Here is a 12,860-nt window from a genome sequence, read left to right as displayed (position 1 = left end):
CGCCCCACGACCCTTGTGAGGAGAAGCGGTATGGATAATGAATGAATGAAAGTTGATCGAAGTGATTCCAATGTTCTTGTGTTAGAATCTCACCTTGAGGTCCATCGTCTCCAGGAGGCCCCTTGTCTCCAGGCAAACCGGGTCTACTACGAGACTCTCCTTGATTGCCTGATACACAAAAGCAGAGATTTTTACAACTGTCTCTGAATCAGTTGTGACGCGGCGGCAGGAAGATGTACCGTACCTTTGGAGCCCGGTCGTCCTTGTCGACCACGTTCACCGGGCCTTCCAGGGGATCCTTGGTCACCCTGTATGACAATCTTCATCAGACTTAAGTGATTTATTGAACTTTTCATTTCGAGCACATAGTACAAAAAAAAAACCCCAAAAGAAATGAAAACTGCACTGAACTGAAAAGGTGAAATAGCCCATACTGAAATCCACCGCTGACTGCCGGTCCGAAAGGGAGTAGGAAGAAGTTCAAACTTGTTTGAATCCTAACCGTTCACCATTACCTAACATAATTATCCATCAAGAAGTGCAATCCCATATACTGTAGCCTACGTATAATTTCCAAATTCACAGTATAATACCTGTACACATATGAACACATACATTTAAAATGCCCTCTCTCTCTGTCTCTCTCTCTCTCTCTGTCTCTCTCTCTCTCTCTCTCTCTCTCTTTCTTTCTTTCTTTCTTTCTTTCTTTCTTTACAATAAAAGCTTCAGCCGCGACTGTCACGCTCGCCTGCCCTCTATTTCTTTTTTGTTCACTTTTCCTACAATAATCACGTCACTTTACACTCACACTCATCATTGATCGTCATTTTGCGATGACTCGCACGCAAAGCTATGCTAAGCTAAGTTAGCTGGGGACGCAGCTAAGTCAGCTCCCACAGAACGGTCACGACAATTCAGTGGAAGACACTTGGCTCCTGTAAAGTAGTGACGGGAAGTGCCGTGACCAAGATTAAGTTTGTTCACTGCTAATTCACTTCAAAAGACCAATTTCAAGCTATGTTGTTGTTAGCTCAAGCAGCAGGCGAGCAGCCGCTGGCTCGCCCTCACGCGGGTCACATCCCCGTGTTCAAGTCTCTAATCTCTGCCAGATCCACTTTGCAGTTATTACATAAAACTTTATTTAAAGCGATGCCAACCCCAAACCTTTGGCATCTTCATCACAATGGACATGTATTGCAGCAAAAGAATGTCCGCAGCAGCAACAAATGTCTGCGCGAAAACACAGAATTGGAAAAACATTGGTTCTGTGTGCCGCAAATAGGTTTTTAAAATGAGTAATTCTAGTTTTAATGCAGACAATTTTCTGGCGATCAATTTTTGTAGTCCACTTAACCGACTTTTTTCCCTCGGTCCTTCTTAAAAGAATGCAAGTCAAAGTCTTAAGGAACTGAACAACTACAGTAATAGAAGTACAGGTATATAAATAAAGGGGCCTTCATATTAGTTAGGGGTGTGCGTCTCTCCAATAAAAGATGATTAGATATGTATCTCGATTCAAGGAACGGTTTGATTTTTAAATGGAACCCGTTCCATTCAGTTCAATTCAGTGGGATTCCGATTCAATTCGATATGGTAAGACACAGTTCCAGTGGCGGGCAATTCGTCCGTCGTTGACCAGCGGCCGGCCCGCCACTCCGTTACTCGTCACTCGTCACTCCAACATATTTAACGTCAGTCCATCATTATTTCAGGCCGGCCGGGTCAGTCACTCGTTAGTCCATCACTCCGTCATTGTTTTTTTAACCGTCGGTCAAAGCAAAGAACATTTTTTTACTGATGGTCCTAAAATAGCAGTGACAACGTGTAATTTAGCGATGGCGCAAGCGTGATTAAAATAATGATAGCGGAGGGATGGAAATAATGACGGACTGATGGAAATGATGACAGACTGACACATGACGGAATGGTGGGGCAGCTGCTGGATAATAAGGAATGATGGACAAATTGTCCACCTCTGCTCAGTGGGAGGGGATGTGATGCAGTGAGTTTTTTGTTTATCCATAGGTTACTGTAAATGTGGCCTTTCCTTCAAAGGTACTGTATATCTTTCCAATGAAAGACCATTTGATACTGATTGATATATATTTTTAAGTGGAACAAATCTGTTCACTTCGATGCACTTGCATCTTTTCAATCAAAACGGATTTTCCGAGTCAAATCGGTTTTTTTTGTTACAGCCGTAATATCAGTTCATGGTTTGTTTGCCTTTATTTCAGCGGAAGCCCAACCAGTAAGACTGAAATACTTATATGTAATAAATCTGATATTGATTCGTTAAAAAAGAGTAACTTGTTGCTTGTATTTGATTAAAAAAAGCAAATTGGAAGAGGACCTCGAAAAAATAATCACATTGAAATAGCAATCGCAATATTGAGGGAAAAAAAAAAAATCCCAATTGGATTATTTTTCAAAATCGTTGACAAACAGAAATACTTAGTGGTGGCGCATATGTTTAATATTTTCAAGGTGCGCTGAGGCCGCAATTCAATTCCTTATTCCCAAACAGTAAGAATTAGGTGGCCATCGTAAATTTCGGGGAACAATGTGAATTTTCCCGAACGGCCGGTGTATTTTCGGGCCGGTCCTGGCCATCACGGCCGGCAGCAGCCATCTCTCATCACCAACTCTCCCCCTGAAACCCACTCACCCCCCCCCCCCCCCATTGCCGACTACATTTGATTGCACGATGGCCCGTCGACAGTAGCTTTTCATTCAAAATTGAGCATGACGGCCGCACTCCATACACCCCCATCCATCCCCCGCCTACATTTGATGAGAACAATTGTGATTGAGTGTGTTCCAGACTTCCTACTTAATGAACAGGATCTTATCTCATCTTACTGGGTCTCCTGTTTCTCCAGGGAAGCCAAGGAAGCCCAAAGGTCCAGGAAGCCCAGGTCCTCCACAAAGCCCCGGTTTGCCCGAAGACCCTGGCGGACCCGGGAGCCCGCTGATGCCCAGGGGCATATTGGTGCCTGGGTACCCAGGCTTGCCCACAAGACCTCGTGCACCCTTATTTCCTGGTAAGAAAACAGTAAAAAAACAAAACATAAATCCTCTGTCGGAAACCCTCGTTCAGTCTGTAGCAAAACGTTCCCATTGCGCCTAAATGCTTCACTTCAGTCTGACCTCGTGCACCGGGGAAACCGTTGACACCGGGAGGACCGGGTTTTCCTCTTGCACCTTTGACAGGGACACCCAGTGTCTCCCCAGTCGGTCCTGGGTACCCTTTACAGCCTGCAGGACCACAATAGCAAGACGGGATCACAGATATTGATTGATTGGTGATTTTGTCTGATATCTTCATAGTCACACAATTTAGAGTCTTCAGTGAATGTTTTTGGAAGGTGGGGGGAAGCCGGAGCATTCGGATAAAACCCGTGTGGGGAGAACAACCAGATTTGAACACCCAACCACTGAACTTTGAGGCACTGTGCTCGCTGTATATTGCCGTGTCTCCTGATGACACAGGACCCATTGATACCCTTTTAAATTGCATTTTAGATATCAAGTCATGGATGGCAGATAATTTCCTACAGCTCAATCAGGACAAGACTGAGGTTTTAGTTATCGGTCCCGAAGGTCAGAGCGAGAAGCTTTTACCAAAACTACACATTTTTAATCCCTCACATTGTGTGAAGAACCTTGGCGTCATTTTTGACTCTGAGCTCAGTTTTATTCCTCATATTAAAAATGTAACCAAGATTGGTTTTTATCACCTTAAGAATATCGCCAGAGTCCGCCCGTTTCTCTCTCAGGCTAACACGGAAGTGCTGATGCATGCCTTTATTTCCTGTCGTTTAGATTACTGTAATGCCCTGCTCTCTGGCCTCCCGAAAAAGAGCATTTCACCACTGCAACTACTGCAGAATTCAGCCGCTCGGGTGCTGACGAGAACCAGAGGGCGGGAGCACATTACGCCAGTTTTGAAATTGCTGCATTGGCTCCCTGTGTGTTTCAGGATCGATTTTAAAGTACTTTTATTAGTTTATAAATGTGTTAATGGTCTTGGGCCATCTTATTTATCTGATTTGCTTTTATCATACCAGCCCTCGCGGATCCTGAGGTCCTCTGGCGCCGGCCTTTTATTTATTCCAAGGGTGAGGACCAAGGTGCATGGCGAGGCTGCATTCAGCCATTTTGGTCCTCACCTTTGGAATAGCCTGCCAGAGGATGTCAGGTCTGCAGAGACTGTTGATATTTTTAAGAGGAAGCTCAAGACACACCTTTTTAGTTTGGCTTTCAACAACTTTTAAATAATTTATCTTTTCTTTTGATTGAAGATAATTCTATGTTTTGCTTTGAATGTTTTAAAGCACTTTGAGTTGCATTTTTATGTATGAAAAGTGCTATATAAATAAAATGTGATTGATTGATTGATTGATTGATATTGTTATCGTGTGTCATAGTAGTAATGTTTGTACCCTTCTCTCCTTTGGGACCTTGACATCCTGGCCTGCCATCTTGTCCATTCGGTCCTCTCTCTCCTGTCCTTCCTGGGTATCCTGGGAACCCAATCAATCCTTGTTCTCCTTGGCCACCATTCTCACCAAGGGGTCCCGTCAGACCTGATTGTGATATGACGATGTCACATGGTGCCCTTTGCGCTTCGATGGGTCTAAAACCCCTTTGAGTCGCCCTTCACTCTCAATAGCTATTGCTGCCCAATCTCCTTGAAGCACTCTTACATCATAGACTAAAAAAACTGTTTCCTGATGAAAAAGTTGATGTTGTCAGGAGGGTGCTCACCTTTCTGTCCATCCCACCCTGCAAATCCAGAGTCTCCACTGGGACCAGGAGGGCCCGGAAGTCCCGGATACCCAGGAAAACCAGGAGACCCTGGTTTGCCCACAGGGCCGCGGGGCCCATAACCTGGTGATCCTGGTTCTCCCATGTCCCCTTTCTCCCCAAAACATCCTGAGCAAAACCACGAAGGTGAAACAAAGGTGTTTGGTCAGTTGTCCCTGACTTCTTTCACAAGATCCCCCGGTGAAACAAGTGCCATGACACCAGGAACTTGCTTCAGATCACACTTTACCCGGGGGGCCAGTAGGTCCTTGTGGACCGGGAGGGCCTGTGGCACCAGTTCTTCCTCTTTCGCACCGATTAGAGATAGGGCCAGGGGGACCATTACTGCCCGGTGCCCCATCCTGTCCTCTCTGGCCCTTTGGCCCTGGAACACCGGGCAGACCTTGGACCCCTGAAGAAAAAGAGAACATGTGGAAAAAAATACAAACGTTTCATGTGCGTACACATAAATCTAGACAAATTGGTCAACTCTTGTGGTGATCATGTAGAGGGGCTGGTTCAGGTCAGGTCACAGCATTTGTGTAGCTTTATGGTGAGCAAGGTCTGGAATAAGTCCCACAACAATCGAGCCAGCATTTGGATTTCAGATTTTCCCCTCACCTTGGAAACCCTGGTTGCCAGGCTGGCCTGGGACTCCTTTAGGTCCCGGAGAGCCCACTAGCCCTGGAAACCCAATGGGTCCTGAGGTCCCCACATAAGACTCTCCAGCTGGTCCTCTCAGTCCAGGAGGTCCTGGTGCACCTGGAGAGCCTGGTTCGCACAGAAAAACATGCACAAACGCTGAAGGAGCACAGTGGCAAATTCTACATGTGATTTTGCATGTGTCAAGAGGGGAGGGGAAGGCATCAAAGATTCCTGTCTGTCTGTCTGTCTGTCTTGGGTAAGTGTGCCTTAATCTCCATTTGCTGATTGGGGTTATGCATTCCGCGTTAACCTCCTTTCTATCAAATCAGACATCTTAGACTTAGGACTGTACCTGGCTCTCCAGCAAAACTAAATCCTTCAGGTCCTTCAACTCCAGTATCTCCAATAAAACCTTGTGGTCCTTGCAGAGGAAGACATGTTGACAGTTGTTATAGGTACTGGACAAAAGTATGGTTCAAATACAGCGGTACCTGCTAGTCCAGGTGGTCCAGGAATTGCAGACTGTCCTTTTTCCCCTTTAGGTCCATCAGGTCCCGTGAATCCATTGAAACCAGGAGGACCGGGAAGCCCTCTGAGGCCTAGGCAGTTGAACCGGAGGTCAGATACACAGGTGACAAAAACGACACGGGATGGGTGACCATAGATGATTGTGTTCACCTGTATCTCCGGCCTCCCCTTTCTGTCCTGGGGCCCCAGGGTTTCTAGGTACACAAGGAAGTGTTTCGCCTACAGAGAGGTAAGTCATCAGTCCAATGTTGCGATCTTTGTTGCTTTTTTTCCCCCCAACAACTTTTGCAATCCGATGGAGCTTTACCTTGAACACCTTTCAGGCCAGGGAAGCCAGAGAAACCTGGAAGTCCTGGGGCTCCTGGGTCCCCTCGCTTTCCTATTGCTCCAATTACACCTGATCCTTGGGGGCCAGTTGGTCCAGTCAGTCCTTTGGGGCCAGGCAGACCTGGGAGGCCTCTGTCCCCTGGAGAACCAGAGTAACTTTCTCCCTGAAAATACACTTAACGTAAGAATGAAAATTCAGCATGGAATGGAGGGGAGAGTTTGCATGCCAGGTCCCCTGGTCTGTGGACTCAATAAGTTCATAGGATTTCACGGAACTATTTGATGCTTCTATGACTGGAGCAGTGAGAGCCAATGACCTGCGGTCCAGGGCCTCCAGGGAGTCCTGGGAGTCCATCCTGTCCTCTTCTCCCCGGGAAACCTTGTCTACCTGCAAGACCCAACTCACCTCTTTCGCCCTTTTCACCTGGGAACAAAAGTTTGATCAGTGCAACACGCAAACATGGTTTAATCACTTTGCTTTCACCCCAGGCTTTATCTCCAAGCTTCAGGTCTTTAGCATCCAGACTCTGACAATGTTTTTGAGATCTCAAACACAATGTCACATGAATCAATAGCTATGTCAACCTGAAGGTCAAAGTCAGCGAACTTGCCTTTGATTTCCACCACAACGAAGTCTCCTTTTTGACCTTTGAACCCTTTGGAGCCAGGTAAGCCACCCAGGCCCTGCAACCCAGTCAACCAAACAATCAGTCAATCAATTGGCAAATTTGAACGTTTCCTGGAGTTCACCAAGCCAGGCAAAGAGAGTCTACTTTTCAATATTTAAGACCATGCCTGCTCCAATGATTGTACCAAACTTGGGACCCCGTTTGGGCCACACGTTTGCTTACCGGTCGTCCAGTCACCCCCGTGTCTCCCATGCAGCCGTTCTCCCCTCTTGGCCCCTGAGCTCCAGGGGGGCCTTGATACCCCACCAAACCGGGCTCCCCCACTGGGCCTGGGGGTCCCTGCACCAAAAATGGAGGATCGCAGGAGCATTCACCTTGGCGCCCTGCCCCAAAACACATTCTGTTGCATCTTACTCCACATTCTACACAAATGACTGGAATCACTGGAGCCTAAATATTGACCTTTGAATCCGCGATCACCTGGGGCACCAGAGGGCCCTTGTTCACCAGGTTCTCCAGATTCTCCAGGCACTCCAGGAAGGCAGTAGTAGCCTGTAGGGAAAACTGAAATGCCAGCATAGTGGAAAGAGGAAGTGTTCTTTCCCAAACAAACACCAGCTTACCTGGCCTCCCCGGTTGTCCTTTTGCTCCTCCGGGTCCTGGGCTTCCAGGTCTTCCAATTTCCCCAGGAAATGCTTGATCTCTGAAAACCTGACCGGGATCGCCTTTGTCTCCTTTGCTTCCTGGAATCCCCCTCGCTCCCACCATACCTGCTGGTCCTGATCGGAGTTGGCAAAAGCTTGTCGGTCAAGTAAAGTTCCTGAATGAGTCGAATGGTTATCCTGAAAAGTCGTGTGACGACAGTCTTGCTGTGCTCGGACCTGGTATGGACCCGCCAGGGGATCCTCGAGGCCCTTGTGTTCCCATGAAACCGCCATCTCCTGGAGGTCCCCTCGGTCCCGGAGTACCTGGATCTCCAGTATCACCTTGAGGACAAACGAGCATCTGCGTGTGAAGAGTCGCATGTGAAGAAAATTGATCGGTGCGTGTATGTGTGTGGACGTCTACCCGGAAGTGTGATGACAATTTCCTGAGGTAGGCCTTTGGGACCAGGATCTCCCATCATGCCCTGGGAATACAAACAATGTATATCATATACGCCACGCGTGTGACTCATCTCCATGGCAACCAGAGGGTGTTTGAACCCATCACCAACCAACCTTTGGACCTTCTTGTCCGATCAGACCTGGAAGACCAGAACTTCCGACAGCGCCCTGAAACACATTCACACGTTTTGTGGACACCTGAGCTTCCCCATCACCATAATTAATCACATCAATCAATAATTTGCCACTTAACAAATGAGAAACACACTTTTAAAGCATTGCTTCCGCCTGTTCTCACCTTCTTAAATCCAGGTTAAAAACAGTTTCCCCCCCAAATCTATGATGAAGGTCTTTTCTTTCAAATGTCTTCAATTATTTTGTTTGTAAATACCTTTGCAGTTGTATTCTTAACGTTGTGAAGTACATTGAGCTACCTTGCGTATGACGTGCGCTATTACAATCAAGTTGCCTTGTCTTGCCTGCCCCTGCCCAAATGTTAAAAAAGGGGACACTAGCATATAAGATCACTTTGAGGAAAGGAAAAGAGGAAGACTTTCTGGCCTGGGCAGTTCCCCAAATAAGAGACAAAGCTGTTTGTCACTCCCAGTTTTCTGTGAAACTGACACATGAGATCACAGAGAACTTTACATTGTATATTGAAAGACCAAAATGCTTCACATCATTTCATTGAAAGAAATGTCTGCTAACTTAATGCTAACGTATCATGCAAAGAAGGGTTAGACATAGCTGGTCTTGAGGGAAGTTAGCTATGAACTGCGCTTTAGTGGGAGTGCACCTTCTACTCACCTTAGCTCCTTTGTAACCGGGTAGACCAGAGCGTCCTGGGAGTCCCTGAAGACCACAGACACAAAGGGCCGGATTTGCTCAGGTCACGCAATAGTGGATTGCGCTAAATTGAACGTTCACTCACTCTCAAAGAATGTGCGCAGGGCCTTGTTGGCACCATGTTTAAAAGTGGTGGAGAAGGCTTTTCTAAAGGATGGTTTTGCGCTTTGCGTAGGTAGCGGTGATGCTTTTTGGACACTTGGGAGAGCACCACAATCACAATACCAAGTCTGACGTGATGGAATTGGAAGTGTTAGTGGAGGAGGCAAACAACCAACCACACAAACCGAGTCACCCAAAAGAAATCTTTCCCACTGATGACTTTGGGGAAGCCGGCGGGCATGTCAAAGCCTTCTTTTGTTTGAATGAACAGATCCCGAGTCTGTGGCAGTTGGATGTAGCGTCCTGACCTGCGTGACGCTGACTTCAGCTCAGCAAACCCGCAAACCTGCTCTGGGAGAAGTCGGGCACGACCGTAATGGGCCGACTGACGGGCAAGAGGCGCAGGAAACGCAGGGGAGCTTTGTCCCCGCTGACATGCATGACTCCTTCTAGTGAGCGGTGAGCAGTCAGCCCTCCGATTCCCTTACAAGCTCCACAGCTGCATAGACGAGACGTCGCAATCATCTGTCTTTCGGATTGTTGTCGGCTTTTGTGGCTGAGGCTGATATTACTGCTTGTTGGGTTGCCAGGACAACGGCCAAAGTCTGTGTCATGTCTGTTTCATTTTCTTATTGTATTGATATGCATATCATATAGAGTATAAATATTTATCTATAATTCTGCTTTTCTGGAAACCTTGTTTTATCTGAAAAATATTTTTTGCGAACAACCGCTTCTTGTTTGGGTGCCGTATGCCGAATGTCATGAGCGGAATCGACAGAGAAAGACAAGGGCGTAGGATCTTGCGGCAGACTTTGATTTCTCTGCTGCTGCTTTAGCAGACGCTCACTCTATCTGATTTTTCGGGGGGTTGTTTATTTCTAGGGCACTTGTGCCAAAGCAACAGCTGTCAGCTATTGATTGTGATTGCCTGAAAAACGTTTGTTGCTTCTAGTTTTATGGCAGTCCATACGTGCCGAGCAATCAAGCGAGTGTGGGCATCTGAAAGAAGCGCGCTTCCTTTACCCGTGTAGATGGAGGTTTGAAAAATGTTCTCCCCGCCGCCTCTCATTTTGCCTGCACTATGCTGGCACCGCTCCGCGTGCTGGTTTGCACGTGGCCTCCCGTCGAGCCGTTTAAGGACGAAAAATCAGCCTTTGCAATTCGTCCCGGGTGTGAGCGGTCACATCAGGCCTGCTAAATTCCTCTATTCGCATACGCCTCTCCCAGAATGCTCCAAATGAACTGCGCTGCGATTTGCCGTGTTTGGCAGGCGCATTCTGGGTGTGCCCGCTTATGAGCTCGGGTTCGACATCTCTTTGCGTGAGCATTCAAAGTTTTTGCACGTGCAAACCTCGAAGGCTGCCGCACACTGGGCGATGCCGCCGAAGCCGACCGCAACTCTTGCGCAGCATGCGGCCTTTGGCAATCGAGTTTTCGTGAGTGGCCGCGGGTCGGCCACCGGTTGTCAAATTTGAACGTTGAATGGCCGTTGTGCGGTGTTGCGACGTGGCAGATGTGCAGCCAATCGAAATGCACCTGGTAAATGGACTGTCAGTTGTATAGCACTTTTCTACCTTTGGTACTCAAAGCGCTTCACACTGCACCTCATTTACCTACTGATGACGCAGCATCAGGAGCAACCGGGGGTTCGATATCTTGCTCAAGGATACCTCGGCATGGTCACAATGGCTGGGGATCGAACCCACAACCTCTCGGTTGGGAGACGACCACTCTACCACTGAGCCATGCCGCCCATGAGCTTTCACACGGGCCAAAAATACATTTCGGGGTTTCAAGGGAGCAAAACCCAGCCGGCCACCGCACCGCTGCCGAGCCATACAAATACAGTATCCGTGTATTGTGTTGCACAATACTTAACTCTCCTTTTATGTACTGTGCCCGTTAGGGCTAAGTCCTTTTGCAAATACAATTATTTTGACCAATTATTTCATACATTTCCACTCTAAAATAGAGTCAGCTGGAGACATCATACCAATCATACGATCCTCTCCGTTTTACTTCACATTATGTACAGTTCAATCATTCTTGCTGCCCAAGTCAACCAAGAAATTGTTTCCAGTTTAGCAGGAGAAACGCAAACGGAAGTGACGTAGAGCTGCCTCGCAAAAGTAGCGGTAATGTACTTTATTTTATTTTGTATTTAGTAACTCCGAAGATAAAAACAGAACAGCCGGGGGGGGTGACGAACAGAGGCAAAGAAATATATTACAGAAATATAAAGCGTGGCATCAGCAGCAGGCGATCCAATCTGGACATTTTGAAACATTTCAATGAACATTCGCAATTTTTTTTTTATTTGGCCCTCCGTCCATTTGACTTTGACACCCCTGCCTTCGCGTCTTCCGGTATTTGAGAGTGTGCTAAATTGCTAATGTAGCTGTCGTCTTATTTTGTGCCTAGATACCTATTTGTCGTAATACACATTTTCTGTTCGTAGGTGCTCGCTCTCCGGACGAAAGATGGTTGTAGCCAGACTTCTGTGAAAAGTCTAATGTACACTTACAGTATTTTGGGTCTTTCCCGACTCTGCAATTAGCATGCTTAGCGACTCCTCGTTCGCCTCCTTGGTGAAAGTGTTACTTTTTAGTCGGGTCGTTTATTTGTCACCACGCAGGAAAGGATCAGCATCAAGCGGCTCCCTGCCGCTGCTGCGCACGGTCTTACATAAGATATAGATAAAGTCTGCGCTGCTGCGGAGCAAGCAAGGTAGCAAGCTTAGCGGCTAGCACTGCCAAGCAGACGCAAAAGACCTGACTTTGGGGAGTATGGGTGACAGCGGGACAACACTTGGTTTTAATTTTTTTAAATGAGTGCATAGCATGCCGCTGATTGATGAGTGTGGGGGATAACAGCCCATTGGAAAAAACGCAGGTTGAACGATCTTGAAATCGCGTTGTCTGAGATCGCGATTTCGGTCCAGAAACAATAAATCGCTCAGCCCCAGTGCCTGTAAAAGCAACAGCGAAGCTTGCAGTCTCTGTCGGCAAAATGCGAGCAAGCGATGTCGCACTGACACATCCAGTCAATGAAGCAGCTTCTCAATATAGCCACACTCCTCCTCTCCTCTCCTCTTGACCACATCCTCTCTATGGGCCAACTTGCTTCCTCCTTGACCATCACGCTATGGTTTGATGGTTGAAGAAAAGTGATAACAGACAAGACACTGTTTGAGGAGCCTGAAGACACAATACGGGGTCGCAGTTTTCCGTTGCAGCACTTGAGTAGACGTAATGGCTGAATGAACTAACTATCGTTTCTGGTGATGGTCCAGTCCAAGTCAGGTTCAGCAGCAATTACGCGCTGTACGGCCGCCAGTAGTACATCAGGCCCGACATCTTCCCTTGACGCAATTTGACCACCATCTGAACTCTCACTTTCCCTTCTACATCCTACACACAGCCAGCAGGACCACCAAAGAAGGATGCCTCACCCTGGGTCCGGGAAGTCCCACAATTCCCTTCTCTCCCTTGACGCCAGGAAAGGCATCCAGACCCTGAAAGTCCAGGCGGGCAGAATTAGATCTGACGAAGCTCAGTCCAAGGACGCAATAGAAGCCTGGAGTGGACTTACTGGCAGGCCTTGAGCTCCACACACCCCTTTAGGCCCTGTTGGACCCTGACCAAGCAACAGAAGACACAACGTTGGTTAGAGCCAGCGCTTGAAAAGATGACTGCTGGAGAGTGATTGGCCAAAGTGCAGTCACCTGCTCTCCTTTGATGTAAAAGTCCCCTGGGGGGTCTACATACTCATACGGCCCCGGAGGGCCCTGTAAGCCTTGTTCCCCCTGCGGATGACACCGGTTAACACCTGCTGTCATGTCACAAAATTGGCCATTACTAATTTG

The 12,860-nt window shown here is 47.5% G+C and overlaps 1 protein-coding gene across 3 annotated transcripts in view; it reads right to left on the bottom strand.

Annotated features, from left to right (window-relative positions):
• col4a4 (collagen, type IV, alpha 4) overlaps nt 1–12,860 on the bottom strand; it is a 32,904-nt gene that overhangs the window by 5,848 nt on the left and 14,196 nt on the right. For all 3 annotated transcript variants that reach the window (XM_086035182.1, XM_086035180.1, XM_086035181.1), the window contains 24 exons: nt 12,720–12,800; nt 12,587–12,631; nt 12,447–12,509; nt 8,852–8,896; nt 8,159–8,212; nt 8,007–8,067; nt 7,820–7,924; nt 7,562–7,717; nt 7,401–7,490; nt 7,161–7,321; nt 6,921–6,993; nt 6,627–6,733; nt 6,290–6,473; nt 6,133–6,201; nt 5,946–6,053; nt 5,807–5,875; nt 5,431–5,580; nt 5,060–5,221; nt 4,771–4,938; nt 4,446–4,589; nt 3,151–3,258; nt 2,863–3,041; nt 245–308; nt 94–168 (listed from right to left, as the gene is read on the bottom strand). In XM_086035182.1, the coding sequence (XP_085891308.1) occupies nt 94–168; nt 245–308; nt 2,863–3,041; nt 3,151–3,258; nt 4,446–4,589; nt 4,771–4,938; nt 5,060–5,221; nt 5,431–5,580; nt 5,807–5,875; nt 5,946–6,053; nt 6,133–6,201; nt 6,290–6,473; nt 6,627–6,733; nt 6,921–6,993; nt 7,161–7,321; nt 7,401–7,490; nt 7,562–7,717; nt 7,820–7,924; nt 8,007–8,067; nt 8,159–8,212; nt 8,852–8,896; nt 12,447–12,509; nt 12,587–12,631; nt 12,720–12,800 (2,521 nt within the window). The remainder of the gene's footprint in view (nt 1–93; nt 169–244; nt 309–2,862; nt 3,042–3,150; nt 3,259–4,445; nt 4,590–4,770; nt 4,939–5,059; nt 5,222–5,430; nt 5,581–5,806; nt 5,876–5,945; nt 6,054–6,132; nt 6,202–6,289; nt 6,474–6,626; nt 6,734–6,920; nt 6,994–7,160; nt 7,322–7,400; nt 7,491–7,561; nt 7,718–7,819; nt 7,925–8,006; nt 8,068–8,158; nt 8,213–8,851; nt 8,897–12,446; nt 12,510–12,586; nt 12,632–12,719; nt 12,801–12,860) is intronic.

The sequence above is a fragment of the Filicampus tigris genome, chromosome 7 (assembly GCF_054856515.1).
Source record: "Filicampus tigris isolate MCC_2025a chromosome 7, RoL_Ftig_1.0, whole genome shotgun sequence".
In the NCBI taxonomy this organism is placed as follows: domain Eukaryota; kingdom Metazoa; phylum Chordata; class Actinopteri; order Syngnathiformes; family Syngnathidae; genus Filicampus; species Filicampus tigris.
This window is presented reverse-complemented; position numbering and strand designations above follow the sequence as displayed.